We start from the raw sequence: 26483 nt of genomic DNA on the forward strand, positions 1-26483 counted from the left end.
TGTCAGCACACTCGACTAATGTTGTAGCTGCTTCTGGGAATGAATGACAGTCCTGCAGCTACTGTGGTTTTTGGAAACTGACGCAATAGGGGCCCGCATTTCAGCTTCTGTAATCGGTTTTCATTAATTGCTGTCTAACAAGCCAAAGATTTTACTTCATTGAATACGTGCATCATTATTTTGGATTTGGGATTCCTGTAAATGTTTGCACACAGTGCTGTTTCTTAAATAAATTACCCATTATGTTTGAAATTCACAGCACAGAGTGACATTTAAACATCTCTGATTATAACAAACAGCATTTTGTGAAGCTACTAATATGACTGAAAGCTACAGTGTGTGTGTGTGTGTGTCAATGTGTGTGTGTGTGTGTGTGTGTGTGTGTAGGTGTGCGTGCGTGCGACTGCGACTACACTCACCAGCTTGCGTTGACACCAACCGCAGACGCCACAAAGAGCCACCAGCCAAACAGCACACACTGTCACTGCTAGGGAGACCAGGAACACACTTAAGGACACCGAGCCTGTGTGCACAAACACACACACCACACACAAAGGGAGAAAGAGTCAACACCGCCGTTTTTGCATTAATTTGATTACATGTGCTTAAATCAGAATCAGAATCATCTTTATTTGCCAAGTATGTCAAAAACACACAAGGAATTTGTCTCCGGTAGTTGGAGCTTCTCTAGTACGACAACAGACAGAGAATACTTTGGAGACATAAAAACATAAAAACACAGCCACTGAGCAATAAAAGGTTGCCAGTATATGTGGTAATGCCTTTAGAATTTTTCATTGTATTTTTTTTTTTACAATTATGCAAAATGATGCTGAGTCCTCTAGCATTTGGGGTCGTTTGAAATAACTCATAGAACAGTTAGAATGTCTTCCTGTTTTAGTTTGGATTGATCGATAGCGGCTACCTGAGGGAAGGAGCTGGAAGGAGCTGGACTTTAAAGCGTCCTCGACTACTTTGAAAAGTGCTTTATCAATAAAATGTATTCTTATGATTGTCCACGTATACTTAATGTTGTGGCCTGTGAGTGTAGCCTCACCTATTTACATGATGGAAAGTATATACAAGAAATGCGACTCTCTGCCTCAATGCAGTTTGAAATGTGTCAATCATTGTGGTCAACTTCTGGTAAACTTTACTGTTGCCATTATAAAACTTGTATTAAATATAGAGGCAATGTTTTTTGAAACATTTTAACATTGTTAACGCATATACATGTTTAAAAATTAATCCATTTCATCCATCTGACAAAACATCAAAATAATGTTAAGTTCAGTAAGAAATAATAAAGGTAAGAAGACAGTTCTTATGGCCAACAGATAAGTTTTTTTTTCCCCCACAACCTTTATTTTCAACAGATGCAGATGCACCTCAAAAATTGTTGACATTCGTATTTGTCACATGTAAAACTATAAGTTAACCACTGTAAAACTTAACAACACACCACTATTACCGCTGCAACCTTGAAAGTGAGTCCGCTCGGTTCTCAAACTTTTTAAACCAGAGGGGAGTGAGAAAAGAAGACAACAAAAGACAAAGCACTAAATGTAAACAAGATGAGAAAAGTAAATCCTTATATATCTAGAACAATGACACATTAGATATGAGAATTGTATGGGGCAGTAGTGCCACACCCTGTGAGGGAAGGACAGGACAAGATAGGACAGGACAAGGACAGGAGAGGAAGCATGCAGGACAAGGGTCATGAACCCGGCTGTACAAATGAAGTGTGGTGGGAGTGATGAGTGGATACCCAAGCAATTTGCATATTCATGAGTTATTTGTCACAATAAGTGAGTGGCCCCAATGCCAAGCAGCCATCCAGCCCGGGGGGCACTGCTGCCTAACAGCCAACCCCCCCCCCAACCAAGACACAGCACCACCCAGAGATGAATGTATATGGTGCAATAAAAGAAATGGGGATGAGTGTGGGTGATGCATTAAAATCCTGGGGGGCAGGCAGGGCAGAGGGGCAGGGCGCCTGGACCGGGAAACAGCGCTGACTTATTGAAACCCGGTCCGACCCCAAACCAGTCCCCCAGGAAACCCTGGATATGTGTGTGTGCCCAGATGTGACTAGTGAGAAAAATATTTACAGTGAGTGGTGTGAGTGTGTGCTAGGTGAGTGATTAAGAGGCATGGGTCCTGCAGGTCGGGCCTATCAGGCAGGACAACCACAGACAAAGAGGGCCACCCGACCCAGCCCCGCAGCACCGACCCCGGGATTCCCCCCAAATTCCAACCAGCACGCACACGCTCAGAGTGTGGGAGGTGGACCCCCCCAAAATCGAAAATCCCACAGCAGGCCCTACAGCCCCCAGGGGAACTCGAAACTCCGACGGTTCGAGGGTGCTCTGGACTGTTGGTATTCTTTCATTTTATTGCTGCTTTGAATTTATCGTATTGAAGAAAGTGTGGCAGGGTGGATTTGAACTTTGAACTACTACTACTTTGTGTAGAAAATGAACTTTCCCAACAATGGTCCTAATCAGCATGGTTGTATTCTTGCCTAAAACATGAGAAAGTTTACTTTTTTCGCATTCATGGACTTGTTTTAGTCATTGTGTGTGAAACAACAACCATTCCCAGGGAGTTGATTTTACACCACAGTAGCCCGTCTTGCCAGATGAGTAGAGAGCTAGTTTGCGCCTGCTCCCCCAACGTTTAATTGAAAAGCGCGAGAGCGCTGCTGCCATTTTAACATTCTATCATGAGCAACCGGGAAATACAATCTCATGGCTACAACCCTCCTGCGCCGGAGCATTTCAATACCTTTCAGATAGGAGCCGAATGCAGGCATCACTCAGAGGCGCGTGCATCAGTGTCATGTGTCACAGCTTGTTAACTGGCAGGCTGCAAGCAAGGGGAGTGGCCAGGGAGGTTGAAAAAAATAACACAGCTCATGATTAATGGGTATCATTGGATGCCTAGCGAGAGAGTTGGAGAAGGGAAAAAAAACATATCCTGCAGTTCTGCTCATGTGTCGCTATGTGTGAGAGGACTCAAAAATGCACCTGAGTCACGCTGCTTTTCACAATGAGTGGATCCAACCCAGCGAGCCATTTAACCAGCTCAATGGCCTTGAGAGGACAAGGAACTAAAGCTTTCGTTGAGCTTTGATATTCGCACAGCAAGGGGAGATGCTAATGTATTCAAATGTGTGAGAACCTCGTAACAAATATACGGCCATAAGCAGGTGTCAGGATGCATTTCCACGCTGCTTGAGTGACAACCGCCCGCACTTTGCCTTCAATAAGTAGATTTGTTTTCTCCCCAGTCACTGTCTCCTCGTCTTTCCCTCGCTTGTCACGGCTGGCCTTTTCATCGTGTCATATCTTTGTCTTCCTCTTCTTCCCCACCTCCACGTGTCCTCTGGGAAGGGACGAGCTCGGCGAGGAGGAGCAGCGGAAGGTAAACATGTTTCATATGGAAAACCAGGATTGAACAGCCTTCCGTATGCTTCGGGCTACAGCTTTGAGGCCAATGTGACACCTGAGGACGATTGAAGTTGGAAGCAGCGCACAAACACACAGGCACGCGTATCGCACACACAACGGACCAAACACCAAACCACATCTTGATGATGACTTGACTTCTTGCAGCGCAAATTCCTTTAAAAAAAATTCAAGTCACAACAAAAAAGGCAGCAAAACGAAGGGGAAGAAAGATGAAAGCTCTTGGGCCATAAATCTAAAAAATAATGGCTCTTTACATGTGTGTAAACAGGCAATCGTGGAAAAACAAAAGCAAAAAGTACTGTTCAAAAGTATCATGATCATACAACCAGATTGTTAGTCAAAGCTCCAACCATAAATTCTACACCTTCATCCCGAACCTCACCAAAACCTAATGAGGTATTTAGTAGCCAATACACCACCCCTCTACGTTGTTTCATGCTTTTGTATTTGTTGTGCTCACTGTATCTGTTCTAAAGGTCATTACAAGAAAAAGAGCTAGTGATGCTTAAAAGACCACTGCACAGTATTGTACATTCTTTCCTACTTCTGCATTCTAATTCATCTTGATACCTGCCCTGCAATTGGCTCACAACTAGTTTCTATCTATACAGTATGATAACATTTTATTCTTAGCTGTTTTGCATTGCATTTCATGTACAGCACTCTGTTTAAGCTGTGATTGTTTTTAAAGGGCTCCATAAATAAAATTGAGTTTTGCTACATTTTTACCGTATTTACTGGGCTTCTTCCTGCATGATGTAAATGCATTATGACTGACAGAATGTTTGCCCATCTCACCATTCATATTAGAGCCCCAAAAGATCTTGATTTACTCACTCCTCTGGCCTCCCTATTCATTTTGCATTACAACACATGCAACACAGAAATTCTTCCCATCTCCCATGTGTCCAAATCTCTGCAGTTGCTTTCCCATTCAGTGTCAGAGGTGTTAATAAGAAGATGGCACCATGATAGGTGACACGTCACATGACGTCTTTCCGATCCAACTCCAGCCAAGCTTGTGGCTGGAGCCGCGATGGATCTTCTCTGTCATTTGAGAGCAGACAGGACGTGGGTGGCGGCACTCTTCCTCTCGCAGCCTGTGTGGCTGCGGCAGCTGATGCACACGAGGACAGAAAGGAGGCCACGCTTAATGTAGCCTACAGGAGCAGTCAGTTGCTCTTAAACACAGGTGTTCTCCACCTGACAACATTCTTCTACCTGATACAACTATAGTACTACCTGGTACGTGCAGCACAGTGTCTGCATTCAGATCAGCTTGTTCTTAAAGGAACCTTCTAAAGTACCATACCAACACAGGTTACTTTTAAATATATATATAGATTTTCCATGTGTTACTTGAAATGACTTATTTTGGCTCGTCTCCTTTTCAGACAATAGTTTTTAATCAACATTTTTCCTTACATAAGTGTTGCTTGACATCTTTGTTTTGGTATATTATACTTACCTAATGCTAATTCTTTTTGGATTTGCCGTTACCCTTTGGTTCCAAAGCCCAAGTCCTTACAGATGAGCTACTGCTGCCCAATCTAATCTGCATAACCGTTACGTAAAGGGATTGGAGTAGAACAGTATTGCCCACAACTCAGACAAACAGGTTTAAGATTGTTGGGCCTTGGTGGAGGTTTGCATGCAACTAAGAGCTATTGTAGTCTTTACTGTTTTGTCAAGTTTATATTCAAGCATGAGGTATAAAAAAAAAAAAAAAAACGACACAATCAGTCTGTTTGTTTGATTCTCCTTATTCCTGGATTTATTAGTCTACCTTATCCTACACTTGCTTTCTTCCAGCTAAAACAGTACTACACGTGGGGGTCCCAGTGCCACCTATTTGTTAGTCATGTGCTTTACAGCCTCGTTCCCATAGGTTCCAAGATAATTATTTAAACTCCTGCATAGGCCCATACAGAAAAACATGCACTTGTATCCTCAATTCTTTAGCCCTTATGTTTTAACGATTGATAAATGACCAAGACCAGCCCCACTCAGAACCTGAGGTGCCTATTTGTTCTCCTAATTACCATTTTGCTGCATAATGACAAAGGGAAACACAGGCCTCCAGTCTTCATTGTGAGTGTGAAATGGTGGAGAAAATACTGATAGAAATTTGCTGCTCAACTCTCACTCGCTAATGAAACACAAACTTTCCTCCTAGCATATAAATCCACGTCATTGTCAAATAGTTTGAGCACAAAAAATAAAAACTTGCTCTCCGCCATGTCTATAAGACCTGCAGTGAGGATCTTTTTCTCAAGGAATTTGAAATTAGGAGTGTAAAGCATTGATAATTTGGGTTTTTATCAACTTTTATGTATGTGTTCGCTCTCCTAACTGTGTCTTACATGCAACATCATAGATTTTCAAAACAGATAACTGTACTTTTAAAGGATTATGAAAAATAACATTTAACTGGGTGTGAGATTTGTCATCACACAGTTGTGGTGTGAGTGTCCACGAAGAACATTCAGGAGACACCGGTCAATCAACCGTCATATGTCACTCTGAGAATGCTTTTATGCTCATGTGAGTCCAAAACATCCCAAAATCCTCCCGGCGCGGCCATCAAACGAAGCCTCCGTGCTCACAGTGTGAAATGTCCTCTCTGCTCTTGAGGTCACAATGACATTTTTCACATGGAAGCAGCTATTATTCATTTTGTCGGCATTTCACAGCTTCAAATCTATTTTATGCACCTGGAGAATTGTTTACCTTGAACACATTTAAATGGTTTACTCTCTATCTCGCTGCATGAGAACTGTCAGACAAAAGCTCCTAAATGTGGCATTTAATTAAACCACAAAGGCAGACAGGAGTCTGAAGTGCTGGGTAAATACCATTTTGTGACTGCATGCATATTCTGCCAAGTAGACGTGAGTGACACCTAAGGACTACCGAAACAGCAGCAGCAGGCTGAATGTTGTAACTGGTTCAAAAAACAGCAGAAAGTGGGAGTGGGAGGTAAGCAATATGTTAGTTTTAACTTAAAATGGATCAAATCTGTGTCATTTTGGCTGTTAGTTTACAGACAACTAGGAACCTGAAAACGTGAAATTTTAATACTGCTCTCGGAGTGATAGTTTGTAAAACGAACGCCTTGGTTGTTTCCATTTAAACATTAAAAATGGCCTTTGAAAATGAGCCAATTAAAGCACCAATTCTACATTCGAAAATTCTCACCACCAAGCAAAATATGACAAATATAATTACTGAAATACTGATGATCCCGTCTGAATTTACTCACAAATAGGGTTACGCAGTGTGAAATTGGGGCTGGTATATTAACAAACACAAAGCTAATATACAGTATTTGCAGGAAGCCAAGACTCATCCTGTTGTATGAATGACAACAGGTGGATACACAGGTTCACTGTAACTTCTGCCATCTCATGGAAGTGCATTTAAATGTTCTACCTGTCACTAAACGTCACTGGCATTTGATTGATGAACAAATATATACTTAGTTGTAATTCATTAAAAAAAAAAAATTGACAAATGAAGTGAAATTGGATAAATTCCAGCGGCAACCCTGATAATCTCGTCTGCCACGGTGCCTGGGTTGGGAATCGCTGCGTGTGTTCTGTCAAAACAACAAGGTTGGATCGCAGTGCTGTTAGCTGAATTTACTGCACTGATCATACAATGGAATGACTTTACTTAAAAAGTCCATTATAGTTATAAAGCGGGGGTAGTTCTAACCTTATTGAACACTCATTCATTTTCGATACTGCTTGTCCACATTAGTGTCACGGTTGAGCCAGAGCCTATCCTTATTTAAGTATTGTAACAGCAATTTAAAAACTTGAAGTTTTCATTTATTCTATCCTCATTGTAGGAAGGTTCTTTGTGTTTCTTCACGAAGGGACATAGCATATTACAGCCTTTTCAGTTGTCGTTTTTTTGGGGTTTTTTTTTTTTTTTTTTGGAGGGGAGGGTGTTATGTGAGCAGGAAATCATTTTGACAACATTGTCTGAATATAAAACTTTCCAAGAACACTCCCCACCCCCCAACCACACACACACAAATCCCAGGTTTACACTTTCTTTCTAGTGGAGACATACCCTTGGGCATATGGAAGCACAGTGCCTCTGAGACATTGCCCTTACCACCCCAGTCACAGCGTAACAATATGTTGTGTGGCAGCTGTGCTGACTGGACACTGCTCCAGATCCGCCTTTCCAATTAGCAGTTTCTCTTACCCCTGAGAAGTGCTCCCTTTTTGCATGGCTTGGCTCCCCACATGTGGGCCACTTCACCTACAGGTACAGTAGCACAAGTGCTTGCTATACTCACAGACCTTCCACTCTTAAAAACTCCGGCATGTTACATAAGTTCTATATTTTTATGTAAGTCCTGCCTTTGCTACCGGTTCAATGTACACATGATGCCTCTTGCATGACTTTATTTTTCGCTTCAGTGAACTTTTGAGAGCTCATTTGCAACGTCAGCTCCCCTCCATATACTGTACGTCCGGACATTAAGTTGCTCCTTTATGTGGGTATAAAATAAATGACCCCTGAAATCTGAAGGTAACAAGTCCCTGTCAGTACCAACATGGCTGTAACGTCTAGAGCTTCTGATCAAACGGCTCAATGGCTTCTTCTACTCACTTGTCAGATTTACTCAGTGAGCAAATCCATACACAACCGCCGACCCCCCTCACCCATCCTCACACACACTTTGTATCCCTAGTTTAGAATAGTGAAGATGTTATTTTGTTCATGGCAAACTACAAATGATCACTCGTAGGGTTGGGCATTGTTTGAAATTGAGCGATTCTGGTCCCAATTCCAGTTCCTCATTTAGATTCCGGCTCCAAACGATTCTCGATTCCGATTCTTTTAGGGGGCTGGGTCAAAAAGGTTTGCATGGTTAAAATAAAGGTTGTCCAAGTTATGAACATCCATTTTCTTAGCAGCCTGCAGCATAAACTAAAATGAACAGTCGAGTCGAGTTCTTTATAACCAGGATCAATATCAAACCTATGAAATAAAAGCCAATGTGTGTGGAACTAACCCAGTTGACTTAATATTCATTACCGTAATTTCTCGTGTATAATGCGCAATTTTCCCCCAAAAAATTGTCAAAAGTCAATAGTGCGCATTATACATACGTATATGGGCAAATGGAAAAAGACTTTCACGTTTTACAAATATATGCTGCCATCTTGAGGCTATGAAAAAGTGTGTACACTTTCATTCCAAAATGCCACCCACCGCCACCTAGAGGTTATGAGAAAGGTGTACACTTTCATTCTAATATGCCACCGCTACCTAGGGGTTATAAAAAGGTGTCGCCTACACTTTCATTCCAATATGACAGGAGTACGTATGACTGCATATATGTACAGTTGTGCTCATATGTTTGATTACCCAGCCAGAATTTGTGAAATATTGTTTTTTTTTTTATTATTTTAAACTGACTGATGACCGAACAACAACTATCATTAATTTATTTATGGTTATGTTTTGTTTAATGATAATGCTTTTCTGAAATGCTTGACCGTTTAATTTGAATCCCATTAAAATAAAATTAAATGTGTTTTCCCTGGTCCTTCATGTTTTCTTTCAAGAATTGTACCCATCTTATAAATTATGCCTGGGTAATCAAGCATATGAGCACAAATGTGTGTTTTCTAATGTACAAAATAAAAGTAGGGCTGTGAATTTCAAAAGAAGAGCACGTAAATAGACTCAAAAAGTATTACGTGTTCAAATAGAGCGCTTAACTTCGGAATAATTATTTGAAAAAAACTAACAAAATACAGATAATACTTCATGTTTTAATCATATGGGTAGGAGCAAAATCATGCATTGAAAAAATGCATTATACATAGGTAGAAGGGTTTTCCAGAATTTTGAGGTCAACTTTGGGGGTGCGTATTATACATGGGTGCGCATTATACACTAGAAATTACGGTACTTGGCAAATAAAGATGATTCTGATTCTGATTTAAATGCGATAACAATGAAATAACTTAGTAGTTACTCTTTCATATCCGTTTCACGGTAAAAACGAAAGTAAACGAAAAAGGGTAATGAATTGAACCAAATGCTCTGTAAAACGTTGATCCCTTTACCTACCCACCAATGACACACAAGGTTAGTGTTTGTGATACTGTGAGACAATGTTTATGTGAATTTTTTCCCAATTTATTGTGATGTAAAGTTGCTAGTTTGACCTTTGGTGATGTTTTAGCTCAATTTTAAGCTTGTAATGCGACTGTTTCTACATTTTTTTTCTGGTATGGTAAAGTAATTTACATTTTATTTTTGCTTCCATCATCAGCTCTTGTGTTGGTTTGAAGACTAAAATAAACGCTAAAAACCATCAGTGAAAGAGTGCAACCCACCGTTCAACTTGTAAGGTGCCTCGATGTTGGCATAGACTTACTTTATTGTTTCACTCACCCAAGTTACGTGCGGTGTAGGCTGAGGCTCGGAGCGGGAGGGAGCGTGTCAGACTTCCACACATCGTGAAAGCCCAATATACACAATATAATCTTAATCCAACTGTTGCACTAAAGTGACTGGTCATTTATTTTAATATAGTTAAACCCTGGTTCCAATCGGTTCACGATTCTCGATGCCCTACCCTAATCACTTGACTGCTGAATGTGGGCTAATGCAGAGCACATTCGATATCATGCCTCATAAAACATCAGCATAACATTATCCTATCACATAAAATATTTAATAACCCGGAGTGCATAATTGACAGGCTACCTATTTTATAAATATAATCAACTAACATAATAGTTCAGCAACAAAAACAATAAACAAGAATGCTTAATTTACACTTGTCCGCTCTTAGAAATCAGTGTTGCCAACTAATGTTTAGGGGACCTTGTTAAAGGTGTGTCTACAGTATTTGATGGTAAATGTTGCTAAATGATGTTGCATTGTGTCATGATGTCATTGCCTACAATTATATAGGACTTGACAAAGTTTACACATTTGGCATTACTCAAATTAAACAACGATCTCAGGATTTTTGTATTTGTTTATTTAGATTAATTTGTTTATGGCAATTTTTTATATATAAATGTAATATACACAGAACACATTATCGGTTAGTTTCATTCATATTTACCTTACATATTAGTCACATCTACAACCCCAATTCCAATGAAGTTGGGACATTGTCTTAAACATAAATAAAAACAGAATACAATGATTTGCAAATCATGTTCAACCTATATTTAATTGAATACACTACAAAGACAAGATATTTAATGTTCAAACTAATAAAATGTATTGTTGTTAGCAAATAATCATTATCTTAGAATTATATGACTGCAACATGTTCCAAAAAAGCTGGGACAGGTGGCAAAAAAGACTGAGAAAGTTGAGGAATGCTCATCAAACACCTGTTTGGAACATCCCACAGGTGAACAGGCTAATTGGGAACAGGTGGGTGCCATGATTGGGTATAAAAGGAGCTTTCCTGAATTGCTCAGTCATTCACAAGCAAAGATGGGGAGAGGTTCACCTCTTTGTGAAAAAGTGCGTGAGAAAACAGTGGAACAGTTTAAGGACAATGTTCCTCAATGTACAATTGCAAGGAATTTAGGAATTTCATCATCTACGGTCCATAATATCATCAAAACGTTCCGAGAATCTGGAGAAATCACTGCATGTAAGCGCCAAGACCGAAAACCAACATTGAATGCCCATGACCTTCGATCCCTCAGGCGGCACTGCATCAAAAACCGACATCAATGTGTAAAGGATATCACCACATGGGCTCAGGAACACTTCAGAAAACCAATGTTCCGCCGGCTTGTCTGGGCCCGAGCTCATCTAAGATGGACTGATGCAAAGTGGAAAAGTGATCTATGGTCCGACGAGTCCGCATTTCAATTTGTTGTTGGAAATTGTGGACGTTGTGTCCTCCGGGCCAAAGAGGAAAAGAACCATCCGCACTGCTATGGACGCAAAGTTCAAAAGCCAGCATCTGTGATGGTTTGGAGCTGTGTTAGTGCCAATGGCATGGGTAACTTACACATCTGTGAAGGCACCATTAATGCTGAAAGGTACATACAGGTTTTGGAGAAACCTATGCTGCCATCCAAGCAACTTCTTTTTCATGGACATCCCTGCTTATTTCAACAAGACAATGCCAAATCATATTCTGCACGTGTTACAACAGCGTAGCTTCGTAGTAAAAGAGTATGGGTACTAGACTGTCCTGCCTGCAGTCCTGACCTGTCTCCCATTAAAAATGTGTGGCGCATTATGAAGCTTAAAATCCAACAACGGAGACCCCGGACTGTTGATCAGCTGAAGCTGTACATCAAGCAAGAATGGGAAAGAATTCCACCTCCAAAGCTTCAACAATTAGTGTCCTCAATTCCCAAACGTTTATTGAATGTTGTTAAAAGAAAAGGTGATGTAACACAGTGGTAAACATGACCATGTCCCAGCTTTATTGGAACGTGTAGCAGTCATAAAATTCTAAATTAATGATTATTTGCTAAAAACAATAAAGTTTATCAATTTGAACATTAAATATCTTGTCTTTGTAGTGTATTCAATTAAATATAGGTTGAACATGATTTGCAAATCATTGTATTCTGTTTTTATTTATGTTTAACACAATGTCCCAACTTCATTGGAATTGGGTTGTATATTCGTTTGGTTTTACCTGTGGTTGTTCAACTAGCTAAATGTATTGAGAAAATTTAGCAACTCTCTTTGCACTTTTGCAGCATAGCACACAGGCCATGTGTTTTTCTGACTGTCTAAAAGAAAATAATTTTTGTGTGGTGTAAAAGGAAAATGCGTTTAGCATTAGTCAGTTTACCAAAAAAATATTAAACCCCTACCTGCGGTGAGCTGCCCTGGCATTCTGTATGTTTCTGGGAGAGTGGGGGGTTCTGTTAAAAAATATGGCCTGCTTTGGAAATTCACTACAATAGAAAGTGATATTTCTTCCCCAAAGCAGGTTCTCCCTTGGTCCAAGTTTTATGAAAATGAGCTTGGTAGTATTTGCGTAATCCTGCTGCCAAACAAACAAACAATCGAAGACGGTGGAGGCAATGCTGCTGCTCCAGTGCTGAGGATTTGCATATCTTCACGGGGTGTATTTCCCACTCTTTATTTAGTTGAACGTGCTGCAAAAACAAACTTTATTATTATTATTTTTTATTTTTTTATTTTTTAAATCAACCAGGCCGCAGGGAGCAGGTGTCTATGTACAAGAGTGGTAATACTGATCAGATGCTGCATTTCCGGCCATGAACTGACAGACGTCACAAAACACGGTCCTTCCATTTCACCCTTCTTTGATCTTGAGGAAGCACGGTGCTCACAAATTTCCCAACCCTTCCCCAATAGAAAACCTCCATTAATGATCCACTTTGCGTTAACTCTCCTTATTGAGGAACCTTTGCACCCCATGATGATGTTGTGCATTTAATGGACTCATTGTCAGCGACCTGTGAGTGGAGACTCCCGCTTTGAATGGAGACATACAGCAGATGGTAAGCATGAACCCTCCTCAACCTTCTCTGGCTGAGGAGGACAACAATGTAGCTTTTCCCATTAAGAGCCTCTTTGAGTGCAGATAAATATGAGCGGGTGACAGGGGCAACATGCTCGCAAAGGTTTAAATCCACATCTTTACGATGAGAACAAGATTAATCAAGTAGAGGGCAGGCAGATGACAGGACATAAAATGATGCTGGCTGGGATGATTGAGACGTTTAGGATGCAGTCCATAAGTTGGCTGCAGCACACAGATTCATTGCAAAATGTCTTATCCTGTAATTTGGCGGAACTTGCATGGGAAAGGAGATTGTAAAATGAGGGATTATTATAAAACAGTAATCCTTAATTTGACTTGCATTTTTTAATCACATGCTCCACTTGCACATTAAAGGAAGACGTGGTTTATTCATCCATTGTCCTGCATAGATAAATATAACATACAGTATATACTTAATTCAGCAGGAGGACTGTGTGGCTCCACTTTGTAGCTCTTAATTTAAAAGGGACAATGTGCAAGTTTTTACTTTCACTGACTATGATTCGGGTGGACATGGACTCACGAGTGTTGCTGTCGCAGTAAAACAAAACAAAACAAGAATAAATTTTAAAAAAAGAACAAAGCACCATCCTGGAATATACTGTATCACATTACATAAAACAAACTGCACTCGCTTAGCGATCACAATAGAGCAGGGATCTTCAATTAAAATTGAGCAAGGTCTGGTTGCAAGGGATTTCTCAGGGCTTTGAACCCGCAACTTCTAAACTGTGAGGCGGATGTGATAACAAGTCAACACGAGTGCGCCACATAGCCAACCTATCAAACAATATCAAAATGGGACTATTGGCATATTTCATTTTATCAACTTGTTTTCCATGAAAAAAAATAAAATCTGCCTGTACAGTTACTGAAGCTATTTTGAACCTACTAAAGGACAACAATGCATGAACATGAATACATTTATTCTCAAAAATGCAAAGTGTTTTTAAACACACACCTTGACTCTTAAAACAGTTCACAAAAACTAAGAAAGCACACCAATAACCTAATTATCTAATAAATAGGCACAAAACATTTCAAGGTCAACATTTCAGTATATTGTATGTTAATGCTTGCAACTCAAAAAGAAAGACTGGGAAAGAATTTGAAGTAAAGCTCCACAGGCATCTCAAGCCAAAATTTCAAGTAACACTGAATAGACAAATGAATCCTAACTTTTAAGTAAATCAGAGCAAGTATATGCACATGTCAACTAAAAAAGTGATGATGTTTGCCTTCGATTAACGTCTCGGTAGCTGCATTGTCACATTCCTTTACGACCGAAATGTCACTTAATGCTTGTTTTAGGTTTCCGGGGGAAACATACATTTGCTCTTTTTAATTGTGTATCTCTGCAGTATTGTGGCTCAGTTCAGTTGTCCTGGCCTCCAAGTTCCCACTTTCTATTATAACCACGGAGCATATGAGCTACATGACGGCACACATACTTTATCTTAATTTAACGGCAATTGACCGTGCGTCCGCATGAGACCTTCACTTGATCTGGACCCGGAATGTAGTCCACCATTTCAAGATACTGTATATCTGTGTGAATCAAGCTGATTGGTCCAGCTATCTATTAAATTGATTAGCAGGATGACTTCCCTTCTTTAGAGTAAGCTTCTCTAATAAAAATTTAGCAGCATGTTAAAAGGTGTGTTTTGTGGAAATTTTAAGATCTCCATTACATTGTGACTGATTGGGAAATAACGCTCACATCTGTTTGTCCCCTTGGCATCTCTCATAAGGTCTTTATTAAGTATGCATGGTCTTGATCTAGCTCATCATCTATCAATGCCTCAGCCTCGCAAAGTCTAAATTAACAAGTCGGCTTGAAATAGATGACTTTCATATGAAAACCAAAATATTATACAAACAAGGCCTAACAGGGTGATTTGTTTTCCTGTTGGTAGGAGCCCCTGCCTTCATAAAACTTGCATTGATGAAAGATTACAGTCATATATCCTGCACCACTTCTTGTTATCCATCAAGGCTTTAGATTTGATTCAGGATCGTGATCATTAAGCTTATCACTGCTGCTGGATCCAAATCCTTTGCCACGGAAAACTTTCCTTCCCACTGTGCATCTCCTGAGGCCGACATTTTCTAGAAACCTGATCGAACTGAAGGCGCTTCTCCTGTTTTGTGGTCCCACAGCTTTGGTGTGTTATGGAGGCTTCACACGGTTACAAACAAGCCATTAGTCAAAGCCCCCTCTCGTGCCCTTGACTTTATTGACTCGAGTCCGCGAGGATGACTCTTGGTGCTCAGGTAGACGAGTGTACATCACAGTAATCAATCTGTGAGCAGTAAACTAAGGCACGCATGACTCACCTCAAATTGCAGGTGTAGCCTAATTTATAATACATTTAAAAAACAATAAAATTGGATTGTATTGAACTGTTTTACTATTCTTTCTTGGCTGCTTTGTTCCCCTTTTGCTCAGCTTTTTAGTATGTTCCGCACAACAACAACAACTTTAGCCCCCAGAATTCTCAAACTTTATATTTCCAGGGAGCAATTGATAGCTTGCCTCAAACCAGATAGTTTCCCTCGCCCTTTTCCATATACCAAAGTGCACACTATGTACTTACTCCAATAGCGCTTAGGGTTTGGAAGGGTACATAATTTTCAGTGTGCGTTTACAAAAATGGGAGTCGTGCTTGTCATTCACATGAGAGTTAGTGGTATGAATTTGACCAGAGCTGCAGCATTCACTTGCTAATGACACCATTTTCAGAATAAGAGTCTAGCTTTGATTCCATCCCGGTGCTCATACTGCATATACATCAGTGTGCGTGAAAAAAACTCAAGTGCTTATCCATTCAAGTGCAAGGGAATCCTGAGAATTCACACACCACGTGATACCAGGTTCATTGTATGTATTTATTTGAGTTTACAAAGCAAAGCCCTTCATAATGAGGTCAAAACAGTGCGTACAATTACATGCATCGTTTTGTTGATTTACTAAGATATTCAAAGGGTCTGTTAAGTAAAGAAATATGTCTTCTAAGTTTGACACACCACTGAGTGTTGTAATAACCCTGCCAAATTTGAATTACAAAAAAAAAAAAAAAAAAGAAAATCGTTATTTATATGACATCACGCCCTTGTGTCTGTTCTCACATGCTGTGGGCGTGTCCGCTGAATGCATAAAACCACACTCCGCTGAAAAAAAAATGAATGCTACTTTGTCCAGCATCTTTCTTATGCCTACATATACCTATATGTTTGAGCCATGAAAATATATTCGCTTAAAGCCTCCAGTATCTGGAATACCTGTATATCCCCACTGGGGTGTTGAGAGGATTTCAATGGTGCCAGCCACCAGCTAGCTTGCGAGCGAACAGGCAGGCCTGGGCCTAGTGATAATAACTAAGTAACTCGCAACTGTGCTGAATAACCACTGGTGCCATTGCACAAAGGCAGAAAGCAGTATGCTGTCTTTATGCAGGCAGGCGGTCTCTTATAAAGTCAGTGCCTCGGGGAAGGAAGTGCGGAGCATGCACATATTGTCTTCATGCACTCTCACACCAGCACCTTTTAGTCTGTTTTAATTGAGCTCTAGTTAGTTTTCCCCAATGGTGAGATTCATTTGCTCAAGTGTAAACACAATCATTGAACTCTAGTGCAAAGAAAATCCACCCGTTTGTTTATGTATAGTTCCAAACAAACTGGCGTAATTCCGTGGTGGTGAGAACGCGTTCTTTCTTTCTGTCCTTGACCAAAATGATGCACCTCTGTTCTCTACAGAAGAATCAACAGGGCATTGGTGAAATGTCTACACTCTGTTCTTTTAGTTTATTCTTTTATATGCCTCCTACTCCTAGTTCATCAAGCTACGTTAGGAAGCCACCGCACGCACAGGTAAACATGCGCTAATCCATTTGCTACACTTTTGCTCTTGTATTTGTAGTTTTGAGAAGGCTAAAAGAATGTATTAAAGACAGCTATCGCTATCCCCATGCCTGCGCTGCCTCCTCATGCAAACATTCAAAGGTTTGCATTCATTTAGTAAGGCGTATTTGTTCCACTTTACCCCTTTTATCAAAAGTCACCCACACGGAAGCCCTCCCTTTACCATCTGTGTTGAATTGTGTTCCTTGCATATGATCATACACACACTAATAAACATGTTTTTAACGCTTGAGATAGCGTAGACACAGCAACATGAGCGGGTGCCACATCTGCTTAGAGATGTTAAGACCTCAGAAAAGTAGAGAGACAATAAATCATGCGGAAAAAGTGGGAGCGGTGGACGCAAGAATGAACTATATAATGCTATTGAGGAGCAATTATATGCATACAGGCCCGCAGCCCCCATGTGCCCACATCATCAGCTCACTGCTGGGGACATAAACCAAGACAAAGCGCTCTCCGATGCTCCAGATGTATTATGTGGGTGGCATTATAAAATCTAATCCGAGTCTATTGTATTTGCCTAAGCATACGGGGCAGCTGAATGCCTTAACGGTATGTCTATTTGTGTATTTGTGTACTTTTGTGTATATGTGTGCCAGTGGGCTTTTGCCCCTAATGTCCAATTTCCATTTCTCCTCCTCACTCTCTCCGGTATCCACTCTCCTTCAAAAGTAGCAAAACAATTATTGAGAATGTAATTAAAGTATTGGCAGGACAAGTGCAACTGTAATTGAATGACAGCTAAATGACAGTGAGGCAACCTCGTTCTGCGCTTTCCGTTATGTTTTTTCTTTTCTTTTCTTTTTTAATCTCATCAAGTGCCTTAGCTTGGTACGTTTGCAAGAGAATTCACAAACATTCACACATACAGTAAATTGAAAACCAGACAGGATGCATTTGTCATGAATGAGTAACATTCAACACTATACCTGACTATACCTCTTTACCCACACTTTCTTCATTCAATTGTTTTTTGCTTGTAAACGATTCATTTATGACCCGTCTATACCAGCCAATACAAATGAAACATCCTCACTGAGCTAAATGTTGAACTATTGACTTGGCCTGAACCCAATCAGAGTCATCTCCCTTCAGACTCCATTAAAAGCCATTAAAACTCCGACCTCATGCCACCTGATGTCAACACTTTTAGTCTTCCTTTTCTACACACGTACCCTCTATAACCTTTTTATTTGTTTTGTGCGATCCCTCTCAATGTAGTTTTTTCCCCACTAGTGAAAATGGTTGTTTTAAAGGCGAGCGGAAACACTGGGGGACCATGAATGATGCCTTTAAAATAAAACATTTTGCAAAAACAGATGCTCCTACTTTTAAAAGATTCAAATTCCATTTCCACCTTTTAGTGGCCAGATCTGCGTTGCATATCCATGCTGTTCTCATACAGAACATCTTGTTTTGCTTCTTGCTGTTACGCTAAACAGGCATGAACAGTTAGTGCCCTTTGCCTGTATTGTTGCGATAGGCTACAGCTTACCCACAGGTGAGGACAAGCACCGGAAAAATGAATGAATGGATGTCTTAAAGGTCCCATATTTTGGCTCGTTAGACTTCCATAGAGTGACTTTCTACCATGGACTTAGAATAAAAGTGTCAGTTTCCCCCAAAAAATAAAGAAAGAAAAATAAAACACTACTGCTACTTCTGGTTGACCCAGTTTTGTATCCTCTTTGTCCATATTTGGCTAAGACCGCTCCCTTTCCTCTGATTGGTTGCCTCTGTGAAGAACACTTGTTAGAGCACACGTGTTTGTTATGTTGACAGCGATGGCTCGGGAGCAGAAAGAGAAGGCGGACATCTTCGCTAGTGACGTAAAGTAGAAATTCGAATTACCTGATTTCAGGCCTCTTGGCAGAAAAACTTTGGAACTCAGGAATGCGTGGATGATTTTAATTCAGATGTCACATCTTTACAGAGGCACCATAGAGGCAATATTACATCCCAAATACTAGAAAAAGTTGGTTTGGTAAAATATGGCGCCTTTAATATCAATAGTGTTGAACTTTTATTGCACTTGTATGATATGACGTTATCGACTGATTAATAGATTTATTTTGTACTCTTTTTTTTTTTTGTAGTTTTTTTCCAACTGCTTTAAACTCCTCTTTTAATGCCAATGTTGTGTTAAGCATTGTAACTCAACGGTGCCTATGTGGCTGCAACCAAGTTGTGTACTCATCCATTTCAATTCCACAATCAATTATTATGCCCATCCCAACTTAAAAATGACATTGTCTGGACAGTTGATAAATGTTTTATGATGTTGACAGTTTGACCCTGGAATGGATTATTTCTTATTTTTTCTCCACTATGAGGAAAATGTGTACAATTCATGTAATTTAGTGTTGATTAGGATGATTGACTACTCATTCCTGAGAGGAAACTTTGGCTCGCCTCCGATCATAACATTTGTCAAACTGGTATTGGGAGCTCTCACAACGCGGAAGGATCTGTCCAAGCGTACAAGTGTGGCAGGTAAGTGAGGGACGCTGAAAGGTTACTGCGGAAGCCGTGATTGTTGTGATCCTGTCTTTGTATGAGCAACAGGCTGCTTTATAACTATAATTTACACCATCAAGAGTGCACAAGAAAAAAAAGAGTAACTTCACAACAGGCTACATTATACTGTATTTGTTCAAGGGCTGCTGCTCAAATTAGATGGAACAGAGAATCCCATCTCTCCGGTGACCACCTCTCTCCCCAGGTGACCTCTCATCTATCAGCAGCGAACGTCCACAATGAGACCACTGATCTCGTCCCCATAAGCCGCACAATGGGAAATGCCCAGGGGAGTAAACTACATTGGTTTAGAGGCGCCTGTTTTTAGACTCCTTCTGGACAGGCTGGACCAAAAATAACCCTCATTAGCATCAGCCAATGTCAATGAAAGGACAAATCAAAGTAATGAAATAAAACCCATAACCTCCACTGTCAGTGGTGGGAAGTAACATAGCAGAAATATTTCATGACTTTTTTACTTTTACGCCCTAAATTTGAAAACAGATATCTTTACTTTCTAGGCCCGTTACTTTTTTCAACCTCCACTGAAGACCACACTACAGAAAAAAAGACTTAAATAGACAGAGGGAATGTCAACCGCTTGATTGACTGATTGAGATCTTATGGACTTATAAGGCCGAAAAAACAGGGAGAGCAGCGACATTGTGGAGCGCAACAGATTCAGAGAAGAAAGATGCTCCATATCCATGGCCTGACTCAAGAGAATTCTTTGATGCCGTCAGCTCCAAGAATGAGTCGTGGCGGTACTGTTATGTCTTGTGCCACCCTAATCAACACCTGTTTCTGGCATTCAAAATTCTCAGTCAGATGTAAAAAAAAAAAACAATTTTTTGATGTTTTTTTAAAAACTTACAGGTAAGGTCTAGTCTTTCAGTTGTTGTCATTAGCTAATTTAGTATTGTTTTATTATTCATTTCACAACGTTAGCAAAGCTATAGGAACATGTTTTGAGAGTGTGATCTTTTTTTTCTCAGTACGGGCACCATTCAAGTTAATGGAAGAAGAAAACTATTACGTGTGCAGGTTTTTCTTTCCATTGTGCCAGGATGTCAAAAAACAACCAATCAGAGTCAGTAGCTTGACCTACAGGGACAGACTTAAAATAATTTTTCGTGTGCTCACGGCCACACTCGTCGTGTGCACCTCCCTGCGGGTTCGCAACAGATTAAACTTCAAGCCGATAACATTTTGTGTTATAGTAACACTCCATTACGAACAAGGTGCTCTTCTGGGGTAAACAGGTCAGCTCGGGGAAATTTATGACAGTTATTTTTTGAAAATCTCCTACTTGACCACAGAGTATAAATATTTTTCCCAGCTCTGTACTGTACATGTAATGCAGGGGTGTCCAAACAACAGCCCAGGTTTTAGCGGCCCGCAGCATATACTTAAATTAGCGGTTGATACAACCTGTGTTGCAGTGTTAATTTTGACAGCAAATTTTGACTTAGTTTTAGTCAGTCCTGTCTTTTGACTAAAATGTAAGTTAATTTTAGTTATAATGTTGTCATTGAAATTGTTTTAGATTTAGTCTAGTGTTAGTTGACGAAATACCATAGGATTATCCATCCATCCATTTTCCGTACCGCTTATCCTCACGTGGGTCACGGGCATGCTGGAGCCTATCCCAGCTGTCTCTGGGCGAGAGACGGGGTACACCCTGAACTGGTCGCCAGCCAATCGCAGGGCACATATAAACAAATAAACATTCACACCTACGGGCAATTTAGAGTTTTCAATTAACCTACCATGCATGTTTTTGGGATGTGAGAGGAAACCTGGAGTACCTGGGGAAAAAAAACACGCAGGTACGAGGAGAACCTGCAAACTCAGCACAGGCGAGGCCGGATTTGAACCCATGTCCTCAGAACTGTGAGGTAGATGTGCTAAACAGTCGGCCACCATGTCGCCAATGTAAGGTTATAGTCAACCAAATCTACAGTACATTTAGTCGACTAAGGGTAATGTCAACTTCCTTCATTTTCTGAAAGTAATTATGTTCACCAAGATCAATGCTTATCAAAGTGCGATACAAGTAACACCAGTTATATGCGGGCTCACTCTAGTGGTACATAAAGGAATTACTGATGTAAATGTGCATAATGTTACTATTAGAGTATATTTGTAAAACCTAAGCTCAATACATTTACAATTAATATTTTAGAACTTTATTCAAATATTTATTTAGGTACAATTTTTATTGACCTTTGGTGCACAGTACATTTTTAATTGAATCATTTAAGTAATGTTTTTTTTTCCACATTCAAGCACAGTTTTAATGTTCACACCACGAATGTATGTTATAGTGGTTTACAAAATTAAATACAACTTTTAGGAATACAACCGCTGCTATTTTTTGATGAATACTGAACACCTAGTGTATGTCTGTATTTTGAAGTTGGTCATAATGGTGGTACTTCGATATAAAATGTTTTAAACCCCTGACAAAGATAAAATGAAAACCCTATGAATGTGTTAAGCAACAGTAAGGTTTGCATTTCACACACAGACAGATCTACTTATGTGGACCACATTTATTTACACATAAAATTGTAACATTAGGAGTGCCATTAGTGCAAAAATAAAAACATTTGAGTGCATAAGATGTAATACCCTAAGCCTGCGCTTTCTTAATCGGTGAACCTCAAGTATTAGCCTAAAAAGAAAAAAATAATAACATCTATAGTCTCCTGCACTGTGACACAGACGTGCCCCGTGAACTGTTATTTCTTGGATAACTACACAAACACGCATCGTCGCGTCCATATCATAAGCCACCTGTTGTGGCTCCGAGGCAAAAAAGCCTTCTTAACAAAAGGTTTATTTTCAAAGTCCAAAGACGTTCTGGAACTAGAGTTGCATTCAAAGCACACACCCTAAAAACTGTGCATTAATGACACCTTCAACTGCAATCGAGAAAAACTGACACGCAGTAGAACACACAATCTAGTAAAAACTACAACCCCAATTCCAATGAAGTTGGGACGTGTTAAACATAAATAAAAACAGAATACAAAGATGGGGCAAGGCTCACCTCTTTGTGAACAAGTGCGTGAGAAAATAGTCAAAAGGTTTAAGGACAATGTTCCTCAACGTACAATTGCAAGGAACTTAGGGATTTCATCATCTACGGTCCATAATATCATCGAAAGGTTGAGAGAATCTGGAGAAATCACTGCATGCAAGCGGGAAGGCCCAAAACCAACATTGAAAGCCCTCAGGTGGCACTGCATCAAAAACCGACATCAATGTGTAAAGGATATCACATGGGCTCAGGGACACTTCAGAAAACCAATGTCAGTAAATACAGTTCGGCGCTACATCCGTAAGTGCAACTTCAAACTCTAGTATGCATAGCAAAAGCCATTTATCAACAACACCCAGAAACGCCGCCGGCTTCTCTGGGCCCGAGCTCATCTAAGATTTGGCAAATTGTGGACGTCGTGTCCTCCGGGCCAAAGAGGAAAAGAACCATCCGGACTGTTATGGACGCAAAGTTCAAAAGCCAGCATCTGTGATGGTATGGGGCTGTGTTAGTGCCAATGGCATGGGTAACGTACACATCTGTGAAGGCACCATTAATGCTGAAAGGTACATACAGGTTTTGGAGAAACATGTGCTGTCATCCCAACGTATTTTTCATGGACGCCCCTGCTTATTTCAGCAAGACAATGCCAAACCATATTCTGCAATTAAAATAGAGGTCGAACATGATTTCCAAATCATTGTATTCTGTTTTTATTTATGTTTAACACAATGTCCCAACTTCAGTGGAATTGGGGTGGTACTAAAAGGAAAGTACGTGGGGTGTCTCGGGACAAACAGCAACACAATAACAACGTATTTTATGAACAGTATTGACACAATTATTCGAGTCTTCCACACACCTATGCAAAACGGAGAGGAGGGTTAGTAAAACAGCGTCACCAAGCCACCGGATTTATAAGATGCTAAATAATCCATAAAAAAGGAGGAGGCAGTGACTTTATCACAGAAGTCATGAAATCAGAAAGAGAAAAAGATTTTAGAACGAAATGTCTAACCCAGTGTAAGAAAACTTGGTTTGAGCTGAAGATCATGGGTCCTCCAGCAAGACAAAGACCCAAAGCACACACCCGAAAGCACACAGGAATGATTCAAAAGGGGAAAAAATGGACTGTTTAAAAATGGCCAGCAATTAGTCCTGATCTCAATCCAGTTGAAAATCTTTGGGGGGGGGCTGACATCTGTCATTGGGGAAAAGAACTCTGAAAATGTTCAAGAGCTAGAACAAATTGCAAAGGAAGAGTGGGAGAAAATCCAACCTGAGAAGTGCAAAAAGCTTATAGATGGATAGAAGAAACGTATACAACCAAATATTAAGGAGGGGTGCCAACATTGCTGCACATCCGGGTTTCTGTTTGTGCTTTTTTTGTCTTTGAAATTACAATATCTAAGTTGAAAAAAACTATTTTCTTTGTTAATTTACTTTAGACCTTTAATTAAAAGCTCCTGATGGTATAAGTTTGGGACATTTCCAATTATCTCTGAAGATATTATTCAGGTTATGCAAAATATGACTGGGTGCCAATAATGGTGAGCACGACTGCAGTTCTCTGATTGTGGCTGCTGGATTCCTTCTCAAACTGTCTACGTTACTTCCTTATCACGTTGTTTTGATTGGTTCGCTTGACAATTTATCCCACATCTTCAAACAAAATTAGTTCTGATTGGATCTCGTCTCTGGCAGGCATTTCTGTCTCGTTTTTATTCATTGACAAAACTATCTATTCGCTTTGTCATCATCTTAGTCTCCAGAGAAACATTTTTATGTAGTCATCGTCTCGTTTTAGTCAGGAAATGTTTTTTTGTTGACTATACCTATGATTAAAGGTTTTCGTCAACAAAATTAACACTGCCGTGTTGTTTGCCTGTTTGGGTGCAACGTCTCTGCTCCTTCTCCAACTCCTCCTACTACTACTAAATTGGTTTTATATAGAGTTTTTCTATATTTGCAAAAATGCAAAGAAAATAATTACAATTCAAATAGTAACAAAATGCCTCGCAATAACACCCCAATGATATATGATGATAATTCATATACAGCAGCAAATTGCAAGTGAATTGTGATCGTTTGCTCCACTTTGTGTTTGGTGCCAAGGTCAGCTTGGCACAGATTGCTCTTGTTTTAGTTCTGAATGTGGAGTTGTGATTATGCTGCTGCTCAATACAGGGGCAGATTTATTTCAGTGGGACAAGTGCTATCCACCCCAAAATCCTTAAAAATCCTGTACCTTTTGCTTTATCATCTACTGTAAATACAAATCATTCATTCATTCATTCATTCATTCATTTTCCGTATCGCTTATCCTCACGAGGGTCGCGGGTGTGCTGGAGCCTATCCCAGCCTATCTACGGGCGAGAGGCGGAAAACACCCTGAACTGGTCGCCAGCCAATCGCAGTAAATACATATAATATATATAAAAACAATAAATAATTGCTTTACCTACAGTGGTGGACTGGTTTTAGGGTGTTATTGTAAATAAACTGAAGATGAAGAATATCAAAGCGGCAGCATTCCATTTTTCTGTACGTGGCCCTTGGAAGAAAAAGTTTGGACGACCCTGGTGTAATGCATCGATTGCACATAACTGACAAATGGGCTTCATCCTACAAACACATTTAATAATTGATGGCACCGTTTAACATGCGGACTGTTCTCCAGAATGAAGTTTTTGTTTTAGCCTACAGTGAGTGCTATATAAACACCAATTGCCCTCCATAAGCACACACGGGCCCTCAAAGCCGCTGTCTGTTGCTTGACTTCCCATTGATGTGTTTGCTTGTAGAACTGTCAACAATTTACAACGGCGTAACACCCAGCAGACTGAGACTTATTGACGACGCTGCGCAGCTGCTCGCTCTCATCAGGATGGAGTCGGTGGCTCATGGGAAATATAGTTTTCTTCTTGCGGCTTTCACTCGGCCAAGACGCACGCTGTAATTTTCCCTTTGCCGTAAACTCAATTCTACAGGACCTGAGGACATTTTAGCTGCCTTAAGTTTTATTCACAAGTATATTAATGATAACTCTTATGGAACTACAGGATGAGTGCATAGTTGCATATGAGAATGGCTACATTACCTGCATTACCGAGAGGGATGTCGCGGTTTGTCACATCAACTAATACAGCAGCCCAGTGGCAGAGAATCAATCTGGTTGGCGCCATTACGCGGAGTGACATGCAGTCAGTCCTCTATCACCGACTTCAGACGCCGTCGCCGCACAAATCATGACAAGGATGTCATTCGGCTAACTACTGCAGGCACAGCTGAGGTGGGAAAATAATAGTAGTGTGAGGCTAAACTGAATAAAATGTAATCAGAAAGGGGAGGGATTGAAGTTATTAGCTGCAATCAGACTATGTCTCAACTGTAGCTAGTGATGGCCATTTAACTTTATTTCTTTGATTGACCATGCGGGAAATTAATGTTTAAATAATGTTTTAAATGGGATGTATCACTCTCAATGTTTCATGCCTGTGTTGTATTGAGAAGAGTCATGTTGTCGTTGTTGTTGTTGTATATTCCATTTTGCCTGAGTTGATTCAAGACATTCAGGTATACACAACTGACCAAATTCTAATTGATTACAATAGCCAACCCATGCGAATACAGTACTAATATACTAGTAATATATACTGCACTTTTCAAAGAACCTTTAAACATTTCCCCTGATTTGTTTCTAGGTTTGCATGATTTTTATTCTGTGTCTGGAAAAGCACTTAAGAACAGGCTCCGAGGTGTCTTTTCATGGACGTTCATAGCACTTGTGCTTTCGTTATACTGTATTTGTGGATAGACTTGCATACTGCATATTTGCATCATTTTGAAATGACTATACTACCGGTCTCATTTTTATTAAATGTTGCTACATGCTTGAGGCACCGCTGATAATTAGCTGCACGGACTCACCACCTGTTGATTTCAGCGAGGCATCAGTGAGTGGCAATAAATC

The 26483-nt window shown here is 40.2% G+C and overlaps 1 protein-coding gene across 4 annotated transcripts in view; it reads right to left on the reverse strand.

Annotated features, from left to right (window-relative positions):
* The window catches only part of syt7a (synaptotagmin VIIa), a 120782-nt gene that overhangs the window by 58863 nt on the left and 35436 nt on the right, over positions 1-26483 (reverse strand). For 2 of the 4 annotated variants that reach the window (XM_061774606.1, XM_061774604.1), the window contains exons 2-3: positions 25611-25797; positions 420-523 (exon numbers count right to left, since the gene is read on the reverse strand). In XM_061774606.1, coding sequence (XP_061630590.1) covers positions 420-523; positions 25611-25710 — 204 coding nt within the window. In that variant the 5' untranslated portion in view covers positions 25711-25797. The remainder of the gene's footprint in view (positions 1-419; positions 524-25610; positions 25798-26483) is intronic. The other 2 variants (XM_061774605.1, XM_061774600.1) reach the window with 1 other exon arrangement.

This window comes from Phyllopteryx taeniolatus, chromosome 5 (assembly GCF_024500385.1).
Source record: "Phyllopteryx taeniolatus isolate TA_2022b chromosome 5, UOR_Ptae_1.2, whole genome shotgun sequence".
NCBI classification, from domain to species: Eukaryota; Metazoa; Chordata; class Actinopteri; order Syngnathiformes; family Syngnathidae; genus Phyllopteryx; species Phyllopteryx taeniolatus.